The sequence below is a fragment of the Pantherophis guttatus genome, chromosome 3, assembly GCF_059756535.1.
Source record: "Pantherophis guttatus breed Tessera chromosome 3, ASM5975653v1, whole genome shotgun sequence".
In the NCBI taxonomy this organism is placed as follows: Eukaryota; Metazoa; Chordata; class Lepidosauria; order Squamata; family Colubridae; genus Pantherophis; species Pantherophis guttatus.
The window spans coordinates 52,457,021-52,475,993 of record NC_142065.1 but is presented as its reverse complement, the minus strand read 5'-3'; the positions used below and the strand labels follow the sequence as shown (position 1 = coordinate 52,475,993).

General features: G+C 37.5%; 1 protein-coding gene across 1 annotated transcript in view; it reads right to left on the bottom strand.

Annotated features, from left to right (window-relative positions):
- The window catches only part of TBC1D22B (TBC1 domain family member 22B), a 41,333-nt gene that overhangs the window by 10,657 nt on the left and 11,703 nt on the right, over positions 1–18,973 (bottom strand). Inside the window, exons 5-8 of the mRNA XM_034414688.3 lie at positions 18,699–18,769; positions 17,923–18,051; positions 16,411–16,476; positions 12,664–12,778 (exon numbers count right to left, since the gene is read on the bottom strand). Coding sequence (XP_034270579.1) covers positions 12,664–12,778; positions 16,411–16,476; positions 17,923–18,051; positions 18,699–18,769 — 381 coding nt within the window. The remainder of the gene's footprint in view (positions 1–12,663; positions 12,779–16,410; positions 16,477–17,922; positions 18,052–18,698; positions 18,770–18,973) is intronic.

Sequence of the window (18,973 nt, the reverse complement as noted above, 5' to 3'; positions counted from 1 at the left end):
AACTTCTCTGAAAGGCAACAATAGAATAATGGGGGTTGGGGAGGATGGATGTGATTCTGATATTTTCTCTATTTTTTTTAAAAAAGGATTATTTTATATATAACTAATTCTATTAGGAATGGGATTGATTACAGTCAGAAGACTTTTCCCTGGTACCAATCCAGCCTGCAGGATTATTCAAGATATGAGTGAATCAATAAGGACATTCTTAATGCCCTCTCATTAAGCATAAAAGTATTTGAGATTTATACTGCATTATTGTTTATATTGTGAGTTATTATTTCATTCTAAAAAGCAAACTGCCTAATTTTAGAGCATGCAATCATAGAATACAATTGCACAGGCAACTATGAATAATGTTTACATTCTTGCAAACTTCAATTTTTAAAGATTTTCAAAAGAAGCAGAATATAGGATTTAATGTACTTTGATTCCAGATACAAGCAGATTTGGATCATCAAATTTTTTTTGCCACTTCTTCGTACTTTTTTGCTTCCTTAGAAACAAGAATTTGAGGTCACGTTTCTGGGGAGGAATGGCAAACTGAGGCTCTGTGGATTAGCGGGAGGCATTATGTCTGAAAAGGCAACTGGATGCTGGATCCAGAGTGCTGAAAATTCTTCTCTCCAGATCAAGGAGACATCTTCATATCCTGACCGTTTTGTGACAGTAATTTCTGCTGCCTCCATCTATCTTCCAAGATGTTCTCCATCTAACTTCTAGCCTTTAATTCCAGTGTCACAGAGAAATAGGGACCTCACAGCCTATGCAGCTTTTCTATTGATTTAGAGGTTAAAAGGCAACAAGCAGAAGATTATCAATACTGCAGCCTCCTGGCTATGCAGCTTCTTAATTTTTTTTTCTTCCCACTTTTAAAAATTAAGGCGGAACCCAAAAGAGCATTTATTTATATGGGTTTCATTTATAAATATTTGATGTATTAAAAATTAAAATAGATGCACTCATTGCCCCTGTAGCTTCTCATGATTGTTTGATAGGATTTTAATTTAATTAATTTATTTTTTCAGCATGGATTGGCAAATAATTTTGATCCCTGAAAAGGTCTTAAGAGGCTCCCTGAAAGGGTCTTGAGAGATTCCCAGGGGTTCTAACATCACATTTTAAGAAACACTGGTCTAGAAGAATATGATGAAATGTTTCAGTCTTGTTGCCTCTTCTTGGGAGACAGACCAATCTCATCAGAGATGAAAAATTAAATTTTATTGAAAAGGATAAAAAGACAAATACTAACTTTAAGTATTACATTGTACAACATTTTTTTTTAAAAAAATAAAAGAATAGAGTTCCAGAATTCTCCAGATACAATGAAAAGCCATTTAAACGAAATGTAAGATAGCATTGGTCTGCAAAAATAGAGTGATTTTAGTAAATTTCTTATAAAAGAAGCTGTAAAATATTTTCATATTATTTTACAAATTACAACAATAGTCTAAGGCAGGATTGTCAAACTCCTGGCCCACAGGCTGGATGCGTCATGTGCTGGCCATGCCCACACCCGGTTTAGTGAAGGGGAAAAAAGTCCCGATACGTCACATGACGATGCCGTGACGATGTGAGTTTGACACCCCTGGTTCTCCTCTAAGAAGAATATTATTTTTGTTCATGAACAGGCTTCCCAAACAGATTGAGAAGGGTAATGATTTTATTGACAAGGCTGCATTTTAATTTCTTTAGTATCTAAAGGTCATAAGCGCCTTGGGTCAGTGACATCATCCGAATAGGCTAGTTCAAAACCTTGAGATAGTTTTGCGACTGGAGGTTTCTGAAAAGTATTTTGCTTCTGTAAATCAATCATTTTCCAGATGTTTATCAGAGTTAATGATCCGAGAGATATATGCCTCTGTAGACAACAGATAACTGCTATTTACATTTATTCTGATATCTAAACTTTCTTTCCTTCCTTGAACAATGTGATAATTTTTGTTTCACCTTTCCCCATATATATATTTTTAAAAGTCATGCCACCATATCACTTTTCCAGATCCTAATCATAAACTCTTACCTTTTTGATCCTTGGAATGAGGTTGAATTGTAGTAAAATGGTTGTAGAATACTTAGTTTTTCATTTAAATTCTTAACTAAGGCTAATATTATGAAGAAAAAAAACATCTTTGCCATGGATGCTTATTTCATGTGCAGGCTTGAAAACATTCTTTTTCCAATACTTAATCTGAATGCTCCTGAGCCTTTATAATATTTTTTAAAAGAACTGTAATATTTTTCAAAGTATTAACACTCCTGGTCTTCTCAGTTTAAGACAGTTTTTTTCCTGTTTTTCTCAGGTCTGAATAAAATTTATCCATTTTTAAATCTCATTTCCCCTCCCCTCCACACCAACGTTTCCCAAACTGGCTGCAGAAGAAATGGACAGAAAATGTTTGTTTCCAAATTAACTCCTTTCTAGCCCAGTCACCTCAGGTTCATCACTGCCCTTATTTAAGTGACTGCAATTGTATACTTTGTTATTGTCATAATAACAAAACAACAACAAAAAAAATCTTGGCAACTGGTGTGCATAACCTGTGGGGAATTGCAAACTATCTTCTTATCTCACAAATAATTTGGCTATTCTGATGGTTAACTAAGCAATTATTAAGGGATTATAGAGAGGAGAGTTGGCATCGTTGTTCAATCTTTTCCCCAACCCAATCATCCTTCTCATCTGGTAAACCAGTAGGGAACATCATCTACAGTTTCAGCCTCAGTAAGCCACTCTAAATTATCCATCACATTTAACAGATGTCAGGTTCCCCTGGTCTCCTGGTGGTATAAACCCAGGGCAGCTGGATGCTCTGATGATTTGGCTGACTTAGTATGTAACAATAAACAAAAAACAATAACTTTTATATCCAGGTAACAAAAAAAGGGGAGGAAAAAGCACTTGATCCCAAAACTTGCTGCTATATATGTGTTCCTATATTATGCTATACTATTATTTGTTTAATCATTATTTATTAAATAAATAGCAAGTACATTGGTTTGCACAACATGTTAAAAAGCAGCTTAAAAACTCGCAGTAGTTGGATTCACATAACTTGCCACATCGCTGATTGAATTGATGTGTGAACTCAGCTACAAATTGAGGTTGCATTTGCACCACATGTAAATCAAACCAAAGTAATTTCTGTTTCATCAGATAAAAGATCACTCACTACATTTTCCAAATGCCAGCTGGTCTGATGTGTCACTACTCCTACCATTTCCAAAATTAAGGCAATGGCTTTACCCATAAATTTACACACAACTGTTGCTTAGTTTGGACATTTAAAACTTGATTTATTCAACTATGATATGTACAAGCCTTTTGGTTACTCATCTTACTATCTTTAGCTGCAATTAATGTAAGAAGTCACTAAGTTTTTCATTTTTGTCCAAGCAAGGAAACCATGTTATTTGCCTGAAAATAAGCAATGTTATATGATGATTAGAAATTTAAAACCTTGGCTTGATCCAAAATGAATATCCATAGTTTCCTGATTCACATAAAACAGGATATTATGTATTGAAATTTTGGGCTTGGCTGCCATGTATTATACACATAGGAAAAGGAACAAGGAACAAACAAATCAGTGAACAACTTGCCTCCAGAAGTTGTGAATTCTCCAACAATGGACATTTTAAAAAAGAGACTGGACAACCATTTGACTGAAATGGTATAGGGCAAGGGTGTCAAACTCAATTTCAATGAGGGCAACATCAGGGTTGTGTTTGACCCCAGGGGGCTGGGGTGGGTGTGGCCAGGGTGGGCATGGCCAGCTCAACATCACTCATGTCGGGGGTGCCTATGGTGGCCCGAGCGCTCTGCCAGCAAAAATGGGTTCCTGAGCTCCGTTTTCGGCTGCAACGGCCTCCTGCAACCCTCTGTTAGCGAAAACGGAGCCACCCGCGGGCCTCCCCAGCTGTTTTTGCTGGCAGAGGCACCATGGGCCAGTCCTTTGTTGTTTCTAGAGCAGCCCCGCAGGCCAGATTTAAGTACCCTGTGGGCTATATCTGGCCCATGGGCCTTGAGTTTGACACCGGTGGTATAGGCTCAAACCCCCTGTTTGAGCAGGGGGTTGCACTAGAAGATCTCCAGGGTCCCTTCTAACTCTGTTATTCTATATTCTAAGGAGGACTGCTTGTAAGCCAGATATTATTGTACTTCTTGAACGAAAATACTTGCTGCATTTAGACAATCAAATTCTGTGAAAGGATCCATTGAAAGTAACCATATTCAAACCCAGAATCACGTTTTTTAAAAAACAAAACTCGTCAGTCATTAGCTTTATATTAGCTTTGTGCACATTCCTGTACAAATGTGTTCCTTCCTTTCAATGATTTGGTAAGTTTAGGCACCATAATAACTATAATTACAATTATCATCAAAATATGGCCTGATATCTGGGGATTCCTTCACAAATCACTGTTTCCAAGTGTAGCACATTTGGACTTCTTTTGCTAGATCAAGACTGTAAGACCGTGTGTGTGTGTGTGTGTGTATGTGTGTGTGTGTGTGTGTGTGTGTGTGAACTTAAAGGCAGAGCAGACTATCCAGAACAGATGTTACTTTTTTAAATTCATATTTTTAAATATACAATTTTAAGAATGGATGCTAGAATTTGTTTGCTTTCCAATTCCATCTCATTTCTTTTTTTCTGTCTTATCAAATCCTTTAGATTATAAATACCTTCTGTTTTGATATCCACATATATCTGAAACATTTAGGTATGTGATGGTTACATGACAAACATGGTTTGGGGAAATAATATGAATGCAGTCATAATGGTTGTATATGAAAGACAGATAAAATGCGACAAACATATATAGCTCACTCCCAATCAGATACTTCTCCCTCTTCCAAAGGAGAAGCAATGGCTACGACATCACAAGCAACCCTGAAAACTAGAGGTATGGGTTTATGGCAAAAGAAGAAGAGAGCTTCAGAAAATCCTCTTGAGTGTATTGCTCAACACAAACATCTGTTCTGCAAGAGCCTTAGACAGAACCCGCATAAAAAAACCTGGATATCCAACATATGGCACTGACAAGAACTGAAAAGCAGCCAACAGTTTTGCAGCAGCCACTTGAAGCTGGCATGAAGAAGAGTCTAATGTGGCTATGATTGACACTGCAGCTCAAGGCACCACCGAACTAGGATAGGAGAAGATTAGTACGCACAACAGTGGCTCGCTATGCATGTGGCTGCTGGGTACAGCAAAGATCTCTAGACGGCATTCAACCAAGAAGCTTGGAGATTGCTAACCAGCAAATGGAGTTAATTTACAGCAGGACTAGAGGCCAGCTCATCTTTCTGCCTGCAGACACTGTCTAAAATATGTAGGATCCTGTCAAAAAAAGAGATGTACTTTTTCCCACCTTACTGGGAAACCATCCATTTATACAATGACAGCATGAAAAAAAAGCTATGGATGTTTTGAAGGAATGGACTTTTGGGAGCTTCCTTATCTTTTATTTCAGCACAGAAGTGATGAAATAAAACTGAAACGATCATATTGAAACTGAGACAATCGCAGAGGAAGACAAATTACTTTCTAAGTATGGATATTTACTGTGTATGCCAGCAGCAGAGAGTGTCGTCTTGACAATGTGATTACTACAAGTTGCCTGCAGTGAAGTCACCAAGGTTCCCTACCTTTACTATTTGTTTAAAATTTAATTTTTGTTTAAATTTGGAGGCTGAATGCACTGAAAAATGAAATGTTGGGTTTCATCCCACTAGTTTTACTTCTATATGTGGGCTCAAAGCATCCACCTTGTGGCCCAACCTGATTACCCATAAAATTATTTACGGAAGAGTGGGTTCTTCATAACCATTATAATGTATCATTTTAGGTGATGCAGGGATGTAACAGAGACTGACAGGGTGATAGCACAGTGGGGATCCAGACTGGAGTGAAGAAGGTAGAAGAAATATGTATCTGATGCACTCATCCCGTGTGTACATGAAGTAGGGAGCTGAGATTTATATATGAGAAAAATGTGGCTCAGTTCAAATAGCATATTTAACTGAGTCAATGTCAGAGCAGTTTTATGATCCAGTCCAAGTCCCATCTAGTAACTCCTTCTGGAAAAGATTGTAGATAGCAACAGCAATAGCACATAGATTTATATTCTGTTTCACATTGCCTTACAGTCTTCTCTAAGCAGTTTACAAGCTCAGCATATTGCCCCCAACAAACTGGGTTCTCATTTTACAGACCTCGGAAGGATGGAATGCTGAATCAACCTTGAGCCAGTGAGAATCGAACTGCTGAAATCCTGGCAGCCGGCAGTCAGCAGAAGTAGCCTGCAGTACTGCATTCTGACCACTGCGCCACCACGATTGGTGCAGATTGTAAAGGGGCTTGAAAAAATCCTAACCACACTAAATACAGATATCTACTGTTTGTCCAAGCAACAAGGAAACAGCTATTGACCGTAATGAAACCTCATCTGCCTTCTCCTGGCAAAAAGGGAATACCATTCAGGACTGAAGAAAATGAAAATAAGTATTCCCCCAAACAGCAGACTTTAAGCTGGTGAGGGTGACTCTGCTGCCAGCTAAAAAATAAACAACATGGCTTGATTAACAGTTGACTGTACTCATGAGTATTCTCTGGACATCATATACGGATTGGGATTAAAGGAATGAACAGACTTGATAATAATTTGTGCGGGTATGTGGATGCACATGTGAACAGAAGTTTGTGATTTCAAAGGTATCTTTTTTAAAAATGAAACTCAAGACTCCAACTTGCCTCATAGATTATAATGTGACTTGATTTTTAACAGGTCAAGTTTTTCTACTGTAGAATGGGATAGTTTAAGACTGGTTGTTGCTCACTAGGACAGCAATTCTGTGAAATAACACTAGTCTCCCTTTGTTGTGATTTAGTATGGCATCTATGAACAGAAAATCCCAAACATGGCCATTAGTTCTAAAAGGAGAACTTTCCACAGGAGACAGATCCTGGCGCTTGACCTTGCAAATATAAGTCAGTTTAATCTTCTGAAAGGAACGAGAACAGAAATATTGAATAACAGGCAATTTCCAAATCTACATGTTCCCCAGCAACTGAATCAATGTAAGATTTAGAAACTATATTTACTGTCATCTATATCTTCAATCAATAGAACACTACAACGGAATGGAGAGGAACTGGAATCAGGTGATTATAATTCATGGGAAGCTCTATTGCAAGGTTTACATATTCTTGGAGGGACTCCTACATTAATAGTTGTAAAGTACTTTCAAGAAGTTGTGAAATATTAAGGGGCGCAGTGGCTGAGCAGTTAAGATGCTGAGCATGTTGACTGAAGTTCGGCAGTTTGAGTCCCAAGTACTGCATGATGGGGTGAGCTCCCGTTCTTGCCCTAACCTAGCAGTTCAAAAGCATGCAAATGCGAGTAGATAAATAGGTATCACTTCATTGGGAAGGTTACAGAATTCCATGTGCTTGGGTGTATAGTCATGCTAGCTGAATGACCATGGAAGCATCTTCGGACAATGCTGGCTCTCAGCTAGGAAACAGAGATGAGCACCGCCCCCTAGAATTGGTCATGGCTGGATGGGGGAAACATTTACCTTTTTTTTAAAAGGATGTTTTTATGGAATGATCAGACTTTGATTTTCCGTATCAAAATTATGACTTTTATTTGAAGACTGAGGTTTTAATGCTCTTCATTTTCAAGTATACCATTGTGTATGTATTTTGACCTTATTGCTTCCTGTAATGGAAGGATTAAAAAAAAAAAACCATTATGAACACAATTGTAAAGCTAGTGTTTTTAGTTACAATTCAGTTGGTATCCCAGACAGCAGGTACAGCAACAGACAAACAGTGCCTGCAGGCCTCTATACTCTCTCATCTCACTGTGGGTAACAGTGAGCAGATTCTCAATGAATTACTGAAAACTATACAGCAAATAAGATGCTTTGAATTTTATTTTTATTCACAACTAAAGAGTTGTATGAAGATTTGGCAAACTTGTGGATAATTTGGAATAAATTGGAATATCCTCATTTAATAAGTTATTATGGTTGGATTGTAAAAAATACTATTCATCCAAGTATAATATAGGCTGGCTTTCCAATTCTTTATGTTGGAAGTGCAATATATAACTAACTATCCTTTTGACAAACCAGGCACTCTCTGCCTGCCTGGATCCCTATCTGAGTCTCTCAATCGAGGGCTGGCATCGAAGTTTCTCCACTTGATGGTGTTCAGGGGAGTTCAATCTCACAGCCTGGAAGATGGGTCAGGGAAAGCCATGCGGTGTATATACTCCATGACAACCATGGGTTTGTTCCAATAATCTCAAAACACATTAGTGGACATATGTCAGACTTTCCTTTGCTTGACGGCAGTTTTGTGGTGATCTGAATCTAGTGAGCATTATATCTAGCCCGCTGTTGTGGTTAGATCACCTTCTACTTCAATTAAAATTGATATTCAAAAGGGAACCTAACTGAGCATGGGGACAAGAAAAAGTTCAAGACATCATGAAAAAGGGGAAATCCTTACTTTTTTACCCTGTCCCCCCCCCCAAAATAAGACATCCCCTGACAATAAGGCCAATCGGACTTTTGAGCACATGGCAATAAGGCCAAGCGCTTATTTCAGGGTTCAAAAAAAATGTAAGTCAGGGTCTTATTTTTGGGGAAACACAATACTTTCCCTACTTTATTGCACTGATGGAATGTCAGGAGCAGCATACAGATGTAATCATTATTGTTAATAACATTACCTTTTTTTTCCCTATGGATTTTTTTGTTTCAGTTTATACTTCAGTTATATCTGGTTTAGTTAGTTGTTATTTGGTTCCTGTTTTCTTTTTATATATTATGCCATTGCTCTTTTTAAAGGTATAATGTGGTTGTTTTGGCTTTTTTTTTTTTTTTTGCTTTAATTTATATGCCGTCCTTCTCCGGAGACTGAGGGCGGCTTACAATGCGTTAAGCAATAGCCTTCATACTTTTGTATATTTATACAAAGTCAGCTTATTGGCCCCACAATCTGGGTCCTCATTTCACCTACCTTTGAAAGGATGGAAGGCTGAGTCAACCTTGAGCCTGGTGAGATTTGAACTTGTAGTAATTGCAAGCAGCAGATGTTAATAACAGTGCTTTAGTCCACTGTACTACAGGCTTTGGCTAATACAACATAGCTGCTATAGATATAATACTCTATCTCCCAGTCAATATAGTTTATTCAAATCACATGAAGTTTCACATGAAGGTAACATGGTTACTATCAACTAGATTGCTCCAGCGTTTAATTAATACAAGTTTTAAAAAAATCTTTACCAAATGATATCAAATTCTGTCTTGTTTTTGCCTTGAAAAGTTTGGTTGAAGTTGAATAAAGCTGGTTATTGAATGTATTAGGAATGGTAACACATGTGAGAGAATAAATGGAATGCTTACCAAATGTTTATTTTGTCAACCATAAAAACTCTTCCAAATGAGCATTCAACAATTCTGCCGCTTTGATAACCACCTTTGGGACACTAAAATTTTACTATAGTTGTAGCTGTTATAACCCCCATAAGCCATTCTGCCAGACAGCACTGGCTGAAACAAGCAATGCTCAGCAATGTTCAATGACATCCGCTGATCTGTTGAGAGCAGCAGATACACCATATATGGATCTGATACTGGCACAGATCCCAAAATGCTCACAGGCTCTGCAACTTCATGAAGGCAACTCCCTTTGTGCAGCAGGCTAACAGTGAACAATTTGAAAAAAAGGCAACAACATACAAGAAGAGGAGAAAGAGTTTGGTCCTGTTCACTAGCCAGGTATTTGTCTGGTGATTCAGCAAAAGCAATTTTGGCCTGATGAGAGCCGCCATGCTCACTTGTTAGTTTTTAAACAAAGAGAGAAATGATATATGGTATGGTATGGTATGGTATGGTATGGTATGGTATGGTATGGTATGGTATGGTGTGTATGATAATCGTTGGTGCCAATGGATGATTTCAGAAATAACATCCTTTGTAAACTCCTTGGCTGTTATCTGTAACTTAATTCACTGAATGACCATGAACAAATATAGACCTCTCTCAAAACCAAACAAATGATCTGACATATATATCAAAGAGCTAATCTTTGGTAGACTTCTCAAATTGATCTAAAATGAGGGTGTCAGGAACCTTATCTCTACTAAAGAAGGATTAATGAGCAGCAGTGACCTCATGTGCCAAGGGTATTCATCACCACACAAGGATAAGGCAAGAATCCAGCAAATACAATGTTGAGAGGTACAAGTGTCAGAACCAGTTTATTTTTATTGGAGATAACTAATTAAGAATGCCTATCTCCAAATAAAGCAGTGATTTTCCTACACAAATGTCATGAGAGTGCTTGCTGGTTTGCTGATTCAGCCACTGGAGTATAAGCTACATAAAGGGTAGATATACCAGAAACAGTTCAAAGCACAGTTGATGGGCAGCTACTCAAGGAAGTCCACTGAAGAAAGAAATAGCGGAAAGGCCTCAGTGAGTTCCAGATTCTGAAGCTACACATCTCACGAGAAGCTACATTATTATAAGCAAGGAATAATTAAATTGTCTGCCCAGCAAAATAACCAGGTAATGGCCTTTTTAGTAAAAGCACTATTCTTGGGCTACCCTCCTCATAGTGAGGCCTACTTTTACCATCAGTCAGAAGTGTTTTATAATAATATGCAAGTTAATCATTCTATTTTTTTTCCCATGGAGGGCCACTGAAAATTGATTGGGAAAAAAGTTGGCAGTAATTGATATTGATAAATTTATTGTTTTATCATTAAATGCCACATAGAATATTTTGAATGATTCTTAAGAAGAATTAATAATTTCATTAAATGAAATTCAAATGGAGCATTATCTTACAAGTTCTACTGATAAGACTGTTAAGAACAGTAACTGACATAAAGTCTTCCTAGAACAGACCAAAGACCTAGTTAGCTCCCGCCCCCATAGTAGCCAGCCATGAAGCTCACGCGTATAAATGAAGCAGCAGCCATGCTGCACGGAAAGTTCCTCATCAACCATATTTAGAACATGAAGGGTCACATCATTAGATACATGCTTAGAATAGCAAGTAGGAGCATGTCATGAAAATCAAAAAATTAAATGACCACATTTCCAGGCTTAGAAAAATAAAAACATGATAAGGCACAATATACCAATAACCAAGGGAGCTGAATATTCAATTTCCATGCCATCCCTTACTAACCATTATTTTCACAAGTTCTATTTTATCTCATTTATAATTAGGAGAGGACACCTACTGTATATATTTAAGACATAATCTCAAATAATCATCAATATTCAAAATACATCTCTTATCAGATTTCATTGTTTCCAGTCATTTATTCAACATGCACAAAATACATGAGTTATTCCATTCTCCAGGAAATTGCAGAAATTGGATTACTAATCTTTGATACATAGTAAAAAAATAATTTAGGAAGACTATCAATGCAGGTCAATTGCCAATTAAGCAAATGACTAGTGTATGAATTATCTGTATAAATAAGTTTGATCAACGGCAGGAGGATTTGCAGAACGTGATTTTATTCTTTCATTATTTTTTAACAAAATAAATCTTACAGATCATGTAAATGTTTGTGATAGCATCAGTCCGGCACTGTCATCATCAGAGAAGTTTTTTTGACCCTTCCGTATCTAGCCTACAACTTTGGTATTCCTTGTAGAGTTCTCAGGTACTAGGTATATCTGATGCTGCTTTGATTCTGAGCCAACACAAAACCAATCAGATTTCTTTAAATCAGCTTTTAAACTAGTAATTCTCTGCGTATATAATTTGACCCATATAAAGGCTGCATTATTAGTTCTTCATTTCCTGTGCTTTTTGATCTAAATCAAAAATGCATTGCTGTTATTATGTGTTATGTAGTTTCTCTGAAAAGCTCTTTCCTTTCCTAAATATTGTTCCTAAATTCTGTTCTTGAAGCCATTTTTTCTGCATGTCAATATTATTAAAACTGATAGAATATGCTACTTGTTCAGTATTGACTGCTGATGGGTATTTTTGTTTTCACTGTACAGGGTAAAAGAGGTGGACTTCAATTAGAAGCACTGCTTTAATGTAAAAGAATCTGTTCCATGACTAGATCTTTAATTCATTAAGCATTCCAGATTATTCTAAAAGGAAGGTGGAATTATCTCCATGTATCCTACAAGATACAAAATTGTAATAAGGGGTAGTGCCATTCTACACCTTTCTAAACAATTCGGAAGCAGAGCCCTCCTAGTACCTGATAAAAATTGACATTTGCATAATACATCTTGATTGCAAAATGCTGTTATCTTTGGCAAACAATGTAAGTCTGACACTACCACAGTCATTACTCTATGTGGAGTTTTTCTCACTAATGACTTGTTTTACCTTACTGACAATCACAGCTAGACAATAGCCTGCTTCTCACCACCACCACCACTCCGGGGGAAAAAAAACTTTTTCTGTCAGATTTAAGACATGATTGACAAAAGTTAATCCGGGAGAGAGATGATGGTGAATCAATTTGCAGCTCTACCTTTATATACTGTAATGAAAAAGCATTTCAGGGATGATGAAGTTGATTCAGTGATGACAAACTGAGTATTCAACAGCAAGAGCTAATCATATACTTCAGCCATCAAGCATCGCTTACCAACATATTCAGAGAGGAACACAACAAAGAATGGAGTGACCAGGTCATTAATCCCTTGCACGTAGCCGCTGGCAGGGTGTCGGATGGCCCAGATAAACAGGATTCGTTCAAAGATCTAGAGAGGAAGAAGGAAAGCCAGGTGCTTGAGTTAGCCATGCCCAAGGAAAGAGAAAGAAGGAGAAAGCCTGAACAAGTGCAGGGGAGGAAGAGGTTGTGGTAAGAGTTAGAAATGCAAAGTGACTAAAGAAATAGCCAGGGTTGAGGTTCTTAGCAGCAAAAGAAGATTCAGCATACAGTGTACCTGACTCCTAGGATGCCACGTGCAGAAGCCAGCAGAAATTCAGAATTATCATAGATGAATATTCTGCTCTGAAAAGAGTTTATCTATCCTTTTCCATTGTCTATGTGATTAAGCACCTAGAGGGTTACAAGCTGAAAGGCAAAGAGATGCTGTTTGGGGATTACCTGGCTTCACTTCCTCCAAGGACACATATTCATGGATGGAACCCTGAGGTTGTTTCAACCCAGATATGCAGCCATTGGAAGTTCTGGGGAAGATCAGATACCTTCTCAACTTTTTTAAACCTTTCTTTACAAAATCAAAGTTGCTTCTTTTTAAAACGAGGGGGGAAAAATACTGGCCTTATAATTAAGCCGAATGCCTGTTTATTTGTTCAAATATTTCATCAAAGGGAACAAAAGGCACCAGGTTGGCAGTACTGTCATTAATGTGAACTATCATTAAGCAAATGGTTGTAAATTGAGGATCTTTCAAACAGGTGTTTGGGGGTCAGCAGTTTCATGACAAGTTTAATAAATGTTACGCCTAGTTCAAAAGAGCAAGATAACAAAAGATTTTTTTAAAAAGCACTTCTGGAAATCCCGGAGAATACAAAATGTTGGGCTAAATTCACAAGTATTCTGATGTGGATTAAGGCAGTTTCCTGTTGTTCTAGTCCAACATGTCTCCTACCTCTGTTATGTAAGAGTCTTTCCAAAGTCACTATCACATATTTAGCAGATGCTCTTATATCTACTGTTAAAAGTTCCTCGTTTTCTGCAATGAGGTTTCTTGTTTATGGATGAATATAGGCAACAAAAGGCCTTCTCACAACTATCTGGTATGTCCGAAATTCATGAACCTTAGGATGAGGCTACTGCTAATACATACACAGCAGCTCCAAAACACACTGTCAAGTTAAATAAATCACTTCTGCAGAATCAGCAAGGTCTGACAGACCATACATTGCAGCTCCTTGACAGAGGTGGTCTAGATTCTCTTGTTTCCTTCAAATATAAGAATAGGGCTCAGGCTTGAGGCCCCTGATAGGTTTTCCAGTTGCACACCAGATTTAGAAACATTAACCCCAGCATGCTTCAAGTCCTCATGGTGATTTCTGTAATTGAGAGAACTGACATTCTCCAGAATATATGTTGTTCACACTTCATGAAACATTAATAATAAATGAATAGCTTCTCTGTTACATTTGCATCCACAATGACTGAAGTTAGTAGACAAGCATCTGAAGTCTGTTGTTTTGAGAATATAAAATCTTGATGGAGGTATTTATTGCTACTTGTAGGAAACTTGTTGTAGCAGAACAATATAAGCAATATCTCGGTGCCCTTGGTATAAATTCCGTGACCAGTTTTCCTTTCAAGAGTCTGCACAGGTTATTTTATAACTTTCAGGATAGTCAGCAATGGCATTTAACATAATTGTGACAGATAGCTCTCATTAATCATACTTTGAACATGGCCATTTGTTTTGCAGCACTACCACTTATATTAATGGTTAAGTATTCTAGCTCTTAAGCTGATCAAAGCTTTTAAACAGTATGCACAGGCCATTGTCTGCTACAAGGAGAAAAGGGACATACACCAGAAAACAAGCCATGACAATGTGCCTATTCATTTCAAGGCCAACAGCACAGGACCTTGTTAGGTATTTATTTATGCTTCATAAACCTGAAGAACTGAATCAATCTATTATGGTTTTAGACATACCTTGCATTAGTAATCATAAATTCCCAAACCCAATCAATGCTGACTCCTAAATATAGAAAACCTCATCTCTTCTATACACAAGAGCTAGGAATGGATTAAGATCACTTAAGCTTGACTGAAAAAGCATGATTTGTAGGCATCAGTAAATAATCAGCAGAATCAGATTGGCCAAAGCTAAAATAATTTATACCTTAAAACATGTTTCGTTACTAATATTTGGAATTCAATTAATCTAGCTAGAGGTCTGCCATTTAAAACTCTACTAAAACAGTTTATGTTCGTAGGCAAGTCACCTCATTGCTACAATATGGACTTAATGCAGTTTTGCTGGTGATATACATTTGAGAGGACACTTAAAAATCAGAGATTATCCCTTCATGAAGTCACTACTTTCTGTTGAAGAGTTTCTAAAAATACTGGCTTAACTTCTACAGAGCCTTATCACTAGAGAGCATCTAGAAAGCCCACACAGACCCCTGCCTTTTACTCATAGTAACTTCCTAGATACTAGTAGCATCCTCAGAAGACTTATTCTGGGTACTTATTACTGAAAGAAGGATTGAAAATGCCTGGAGAAATGAATCCCTTGGTTTTCACGCCTTGATTTTAAATTCTCCTTCAAAGGTATTCAAAATGGCATACTGTATAGTCAATTTTTCTTCATCAGAAAAAAAAAATCTTTCCAACTGTACTGTTCTTATTGTTCTACTAATCTTACTTTGATTTTAGAATACTGTCTATTCTTCTAATATTGTCATATTTTTCTTCTTTTGATTTGTAAGCCACTCTGGGAGTCCTTAGATAGCAGGATATTGGGGGCTATAAACAGACAGATAATATCAGAACATTGTACCCTTGCAACTAACTAAATATAACTGTGTATAGGAAAAACACTTTATCCTATCTAGTGCATTCTAAAAAAAAATTAAAAATATGGAGAAGTTGCATCTTTTTCTGTTGAAAGTTTGTAATTTCATGCAATATTTGAATATATGGATTCTTATGAAAAGTTCATAATTATACAGTATTGAAGCTATTGGGCTGCAGATTGAAATGTTAGTCCTGTCTAGTTCTTCCTCTTGATTTGCCTGCAACATCTAGTAATATATCATATATAATGCAATGCCATTGTGTTACAAATTTCTTTATCCCCACAGCAATGGCTGGTAAAATAAAAGGAAACAGAATGCAACATTATCCTATCATACACCTATATTAATACATATTTCTAAGAAGAAAGAGATAGGGAATTATTTATCTGGTGGCAATGTGCATTCTTTTAAAATTTCATAATGATTTTTGCATTTCCCAAATGGTGCGCTTAAGTAGAATATTGATAAAATATTCCTGCAAAAATAAGTGTGCCTGCATGATTCATTTATATTGCATTTTGGAAATGCAGCATATACTACATAGCCACCTAACTTTTAGAGTAGAAAGAAAATACTTAAAAGCGTGATTTAAAGAAAAAATCTGTCAGAAATGCCCTTGAATAGTACAAGGCAGTTAACCCTAGAACACTGTTTCTTGACTTCAGCAAGTTTATGATATTGGACTTCAATTCCCAGAATTCCCCAGCCAGCTAGAAGTTGAAGTTCACACATCTTAAACTGGTTGCCACTGGGTAACAGTTCTCAGAAAATCAGTAATAATCGGGCAAAACAAAAATTTCAGTAAGCATCCTTGGTCACCAACATCAAGAGTTAAATGGCTTAGCAGGGCGGGGAAAAAACTTCTCACCTCTTGAACTAATGGTTGCTGGAACAGAGGGATGAGGGGATTTGTCCGTGGAATGTCTATATGGATCTGAAAATGATTTTTAAGAAAATAAAAAGAAATTAAAGACTGCAAACAAATCTTGCAATCTGCAAATACAAGGCAATATTTCCATGGCCTAATCTAAACGGAAGATAGAATGTTGTCACTGATTCACAGAGGACCAACATTATAGCATGTTCTTGCTCAGCCAACTAAATAGAGCTGATGACTCAAGGGTATATGTTAATGATCCAGCACAAATATGCAAGCTTTGCAGGAATAATCCCTTCAAAAGACTACCCTAAAAAACCTAGGTGATTTCCCCGCAGTAGCTTATCTCTGGGTCAAGAGTGCCTGCAACTCTTGGAAGATGCCCAGGCAGCAGGTGTGCCAGCCTGATGGTTATGAGGTTCCAGGGATCAGTTTTGTAGGCAGCATAGGGGAAGCTTTCCTCCCAGCTAAAGAGCAACCAGCCCACACTGTCAATGGCAGGAAGGAATATGCAGTACTATAGAGCTGCTTCAACAGGAAGGAATAGGGAAGTCTTGTGTAGCTTTTTCTTTTCTTTCCAGTGAAGCAATTCCAGTGGCTCTCTCTGGAAAGAAGTGGAAGAAAGCATCCTATTTCCTAGAACAAGGTGTGTTGGAGACTAGACCTCCACTCCACTCCCCTCAAACATGCTTAAAATTGTGGATTTCCCCAAAAGCACTGACCTGCAAGCAAGTACTTGGAGAATAAACACAGTTTCTTGTGCATACATCCGTTTATGTGTCTGCTGGGTATATACTGTATTTTTCAGACTATAAGACGCACCAGTGTATAAGACGCACCAAGATTTCGAAGAGGTAAGCAAGAAAAAAAAAGTTTTTGCCCTCCCTGGCCCCCAGGAGTACTCTGCAGGCCTCCCAAACCCTCTGCACATCCCATTTTTCACAAAAATGGGATGCACGGGGTGGGGCTTTGGAAGGCCAAAAATGGCTGTATTCGGTGTATAAGACGCACCAACATTTCCACCCTCTTTTAGGGGGGAAAAAGTGTGTCTTATACTCTGAAAAGTACAGTATGTATATCTGGAATATACGGCCTTCAATATCTGACATAGCTCTGAAAGACAAAAAGGCTATCTATTCCTGTTCTAGGGTCATTCAGATCAGTTTCATGTCTGCTGATTAACGAATAATACCTAGGAAGTGTATATTATTATCTAGTATATTATTGCCAATGTTAATTTGGGAATCTGGAATGGGAAGACCCATTAAACTACAGAACTCACTGAGTGACTGAGTGACTTGCCCAGAAACTGTCTCAGCCAATCTATCTCATATGGCTATTGTTCTGCAGGTAAATTTCTTCACTTTCCAAATACATGCTTTGGAGCTCAGAAAAGGTGGGAACATAAATGCAAAGAATTGTAACTAAACAAATAATGGTCAGAACTACAGAACTACATGCAATGGGGGCGAAGCTGAATCTAGAGATTAGAAGTCTGAGTACCTGCCGATAGGTATCTTGATGATGCTCCTCATTTCTGGAGTCATAATACTGTTCAATGAAGCCAAAATACTCTTCTCGTTTTCGTTGTAAAGTCAGCTTCCTTCGTTCCATACTGGCAGGGAGATAACCCTATAGAAGACAAAACCTGTCAAGTCAAAATTCTTCCACTGTGTTCCACGTTCCTATCCAATTTTCACTCCAACCTGCCCAATCCTAGCCCACAAGAAAATATTTTAGGAAAGGATATAGGATTTAACAAGAGTTCAACAAAAAGTTTGAAAAATGCAGCTTCTTCTAATCAAGTTCTCCTTTGGGAGATGAAACTGCAACTATCAACATTTTTCCTTAAAATGCTTAAAAGCATTGGAGACAGTCTTACTTTGGAAACTACAATTCCAGCATCACATAAAGATTTCTTGGGAATAAGGCTTTTTGGAGGTCAGAAATACTGTTGTCATGTAACTTCTCTCATTTTCTACAGAGACTGACTTTGGGATTCATTGACATTCTTGCTTTTTCATGGCATAACTAACATCAAATATGGGCTATTTTTATTTCTAAATCAGTTTTTACAAACCTAAGCATAAAATGTACTGTTCTCCCATGCTACAGTGTCATATTCCTCTCAAGAGATCTCAGGCAGCTTGGTTAAGAAAGACTTGGGCTAAAAATCCAACCAGGAGCTGTGTTTGCCTGGAGCCCAGTTATGCATCTTGGATACATTTTCATTATGTAGATGACACAAGTTGTCCTAGGTCAGAGGATGCAGCACTCACTGATAAAAGTCGCCAAGTCACAGGACGAACCTCTCTGGGGACACCAGGCCAGCTGCATTTCCTCAATTCATCTGCAAAGGGGTAACAGTGAATTTATTCATATTAACTTTTTGGGATTTTTAAAGATGGCAGAAAGGATATACTTTTCTCCCCTCTGGGTAAGTAACTTGCTGCTTCGATATGTATGGCAATAGTGACTATGTTTCTTTTTATTTTAATTCTTTGAAATTTAAAATTGGATTTAAATATGTATGGAAATAAAATGATAAATCAAA